The 4,544-nt window shown below is 41.4% G+C and overlaps 1 protein-coding gene across 1 annotated transcript; it reads left to right on the top strand.

Annotated features, from left to right (window-relative positions):
• The first annotated feature begins 2,272 nt into the window (after positions 1-2,272).
• LOC131069492 (probable LRR receptor-like serine/threonine-protein kinase RKF3) lies at positions 2,273-4,165 on the top strand. The gene has a single exon (XM_058004951.2). It carries the CDS (start codon positions 2,273-2,275, stop codon positions 4,163-4,165), a length of 1,893 nt encoding a protein of 630 aa, XP_057860934.1.
• Positions 4,166-4,544: the final 379 nt, after the last annotated feature.

Below are 4,544 nucleotides of genomic sequence, written 5' to 3'. Positions count from 1 at the left end.
AGACTAAAATCAATGACATAAATGCAAGTTGAAATGATAAGACTAGCTAGCATTTGCAATTGCACTACTCTTACTTCCTTATTTACATTCCATAATTAACATTTATTATTTCAATATTCTGATATCTATACCCACAAAGATCTTTTATTAATCTTTTATTAATTTATATTTGTGTTTGTATCTTATTAAATTAGCCTAAATTAAGAGTTTATTTTACTTTATACATATTTAACATCCACGCATGCTTAGTGTGAATAGGACGTACACCCGAGAGTTGGAATCCTTACTTTTTACAAAAGCAGCTGCCACCATCCATCTTTGACCTTCACCCTGTTTCTGATAATGTGGACCGCCGCCATTCTTGGGGTTTTCCCACCCGCGTGCAGATGATCTCACCTTTGTGGGGTTGATGACCTCATGCTTTCGTAACTATCCACCCACGCTCACTTGCGAAGATATTGTTTGATTTTAACTTAGAACGACCCTTTCATATCAGCGGACACGGATATAAAGGTTATAACGTGGGCGAATTCAGGAAAGAGTAGGAAGGTTCACAAAGATTCACACTATTTTGGGACTGCCATTTAAATCAATAAATAGAGAAGAAATTTAAATCTTAGAAAGAATTTTCAACTTAAATGCATGAATCCATATAACATTGACAAGTGTTGATTCTAACAAGAAAGAATAAGGTGCCACCAAATAGATCCTTAGTCGATAGAAACTCCCTTAGATTTAAGTCAGTTCTATTCCATAAGAGCCAAGTTTTGATGGCCTCCCAAGATATCCATAACAAGAGTGCCCTAAATTTGAAAGGTTTCCAGAATGTTATGGATACCTAGACCCTTCCAAGCTTGGTGCCTATTAGGTACCTTAGTAAAAATGTATTGTCTAATCAAAATATTCCATGCTTCATTTCTTAAAAGGTCTTTGATTATCCATTTGATACGATTTTAATCCTTAAAGTTGGATTTGAATGAAACCCAACCTTCAAAATTATGAGGGAGAAAACATAAATGCCAAGGTACATAATGTAAGTCATTAACTAAGATCCATTGAAAGCCCTTTAAAATATTTCAACCTTTGGATATTAAGCTTTAAAAGTAACCCAATACAAAGGACACTAAAAATGTGTAGCAACTTAAATTTTGGATCCAATCTGAAATTTCTGTACAAAAGAAAGGGGCTTACTAATCCAAAAGACTAATTTCTTATGAATTATGGTAATAACCACTTGCCACAAGGAGGAATGAGAGGTTTACTAATCCAAAAGACTTAGAATGTGTAAAGCACTTGGGAAATTATGAAATAACAACCATTAATGTGAATAACATACCATGTACCTAGACACCAAGGATAAGGTTTGAAACATGGTGGCAAGAACATCAATACGACAACTTAACCATCACACTATGCTAGTCACTCTTAATTAGAGAAGCTTTGATCAATTTAATTAGAATGAATCGAATTAGGACACATTTTTAACCTAAACCAACTTATGATTAGAAAAGTTCAAATTTAAAATATTGAAAATCTAGTCTAAAGAGACACAATTTTGAACTTTCGCCTTTCAACTTTTACCTTGAAGTCATTAAATCATTCAATGCACAACTTAAAATTAATAATGAGAATATAAATAATTCAAATGACATTTAATGCAATAAATTCATCATATTCATAGTTTATTTTTTACTTGGGATGTAGGTGTTCTAAAGATAGTATTCATCAAATAAAAGTCCTTTTAATATCAGAGGAAGTTGTTACGAATCTGACCCTTAACGTGAATGCAATCCAAGACTTTATTGTCATTATATTATTGTTTAGTATAAATTTATTAAGCAAAAAATATTTTAGGTCAGAGACAGAATTAACTATGTTCCGAATTGATTTTTTAATAATAAAATTTCAATTAAGTAAATTTAGATCAACTTCGTCCTTATCGAAAATCAATATTGTTATCGAAAATCAATATTGTCAACTAGGCTTTTGATTTTTTGACGTGGGAAGGAAGGAAGGAATCTCAGAATGCAACCAATCCCACCTGCTTTGTCATTTAGCCTAACTAACCGTGTTTGGCTTTATCATGTTCTTCATCTTACAGCTGTCATGTCTTAAACCCAGTCAACGGGCGTTTTCCCTACACATTACTTTTTTAATTGTCAAAAAAGTTTCCCAACAACTTATTGGTAAGAACTGTTCGATCGTTGAAGAATATAGTGTTTAGGTCGACTGATAAAAAGGAAGAAACATTCATTTCAGATCTGAAAAGACGATGGAGCGGACGGGGATGATTGTGAGAGCGCTAATTTTGTTTGCAGGTGTCCTGGGAGCTACGGCAGGAGTATGCCCGCTGAATATCACAGGGGAACTGGATGCATATCCAGGGATGTATCAGCGATGCTTTGTAGACGAATCTCATTGCTGTGAAGGCATCGCCGACCTGATCAAAAGCCTGCAATACTCCTGGATGCACAACACTCGTTCTTTCCTCTTACCCGACAACAAAACGGCCCAATCCTGCGTCGATGAATTCAGCGAGCAGCTCATAGGTCGCGGGATCGACTCCAAACTCCTCGCAACTTGCAGGCTTGGGGTCGATAGCTTCCCTAGCGACTCTTCCTCCTGCAACAATATTACGGATTTTCACAGCTTCGAGAAGACGATCAACGTGTCCGCCCTGCGGCAAAACTGTAACGCAGGGGGGTCGGGTAATTTCGAGTGCAGGGACTGTGTGAGAGCCATGGGCAAGGCGCTGTATTCGTTGAATCAAATCCCCCTGGAGGGCAAGTCCAAGTGCCCCGAATTTGTGCTAATTTACGTCGGCGGCGGCATCAACTGCTACGACGCCGTCGGCCCTGATGCCGCTTTTTGTATTCTTAGCGTTAGCAATTTGTCTGCAGTGGCAACCGGCTTGGGTCCTCTGCCTCAAATGCAGGACAGAGCGGCTGACAGCGCAGTTAACAAGACGCTTATCATGACGCTTGTTCCTTCCCTGGCAGTGCTCATCCTTATCTTGGCCGCCGTTTTTGGGTACCTGCGAAGGCTGCGCAGCGAGAAGGAAAGCCAACAGAGGAAGCTGATCCGGAGATATGAGATCCTCGGTGAGAGCACCGGTTTGATTTTCTTCAACATGCCGGAGATAAAAGAAGCCACGGGGAATTTCTCGGAGTCGAATCTGATCGGGGAGGGGAGCTTCGGTATGGTGTACAGAGGCACTCTGGCAGACGGAAGGCGAATAGCTGTGAAGAGATTTAAGGACTTGAGGCAGAGAGCGGAGGAGGAGTTCAGCCACGAGGTCCAGATCATCAGTAGCGCTAAGCACCGGAACTTGTTACCTCTGAAAGGCTACTGCGTTGGGATCATCGCCCAAGTGCCAGAGCAGGTTCTGGTCTACGACTTCATGGAGAACGGAAGCCTGGCGGATTATTTGTTTAGCTCTACCCGGCCGTGCCTGACGTGGCCGCAACGGTTCAAGATCTTGGTGGGAATAGCGAGGGGTCTGGCATACCTGCACGAAGATGCGAAGCCGGCGATTCTTCACAGGGATGTGAAGGCGGCGAACGTTCTGCTGGACGAGGAGCTCAGCCCTCTCGTGGCGGATTTCGGTATGGCCAAGTTCAAGACGGCGGGCAAGACGCACTACACCACGCGCACCGTGGGCACGATGGGCTACGTGGCTCCCGAGTACGCGCTCTACGGTTACCTTCACGACAAGAGTGACGTCTTTAGCTTTGGTATCATTGTGCTCGAGCTCTTGACGGGTCGTCGGGCTTTCGACCCGAGCGCTAATCGGCTTGAGCACGTCCTCGTTTCCGACTGGGTGGTGGACATGAGTCAGAATGGGAAATCGGCAGAAATAATAGACGGGAGGATTCGGCAGTCTTGTAACAAGCAGAGTATGGAGAAGGTGTTGTTGCTGGCACTGCAGTGCGCCCACCCGAGAGTTGGGTGCAGGCCTTCCATCGGGGAGGCGTTGTTGATTCTAGAAGGCATGGAGAGCCCTTCGCCAAACATGGTTTCTGCACTGCAGAGCATGGAGGTGGACCTCGTATCCTCGTTGAATAACAGAGGTGACTTTACGTGGCTCATGTCTTCTGACACTGCCCAAGGCCTCTTTTCGTCCAATTCTAGCTCTTCCTCAAGCTTCCGCGAGTTCTCAGTGTGAACAGTTCCGAGAAAGGCTCCACTGTATTGCTGGGGCAAAGGCTCGAGCCTGTAATCGTACGCGAGTGGGTTTGGAAGCTTTGAAACGACTCTGTTTCATCTGTAGATTTAAAATCAGGCACAAAACACAAATTCAATTTAATATACAATTTTTTTTCATTTATTCAATCTGTTCTATAAAGAAATTTCTAAAACCTCTAAAACATGAAAGTTGCTATCTATAAAAAGTTTAGAAGTTTAAAATTTTATTTTACTCGAAACGTTTGATTTTTCAATACTCAATTTGATAATAGATTATTCTATTCTTTCAACTATATTTTTATTGTTCACAAAACAAATCTTTTTTCATTATATGGTATCAGAGTATTTTAAGTGACTTC

This window comes from Cryptomeria japonica, chromosome 3 (assembly GCF_030272615.1).
Source record: "Cryptomeria japonica chromosome 3, Sugi_1.0, whole genome shotgun sequence".
NCBI lineage: Eukaryota > Viridiplantae > Streptophyta > Pinopsida > Cupressales > Cupressaceae > Cryptomeria > Cryptomeria japonica.
This window is presented reverse-complemented; position numbering and strand designations above follow the sequence as displayed.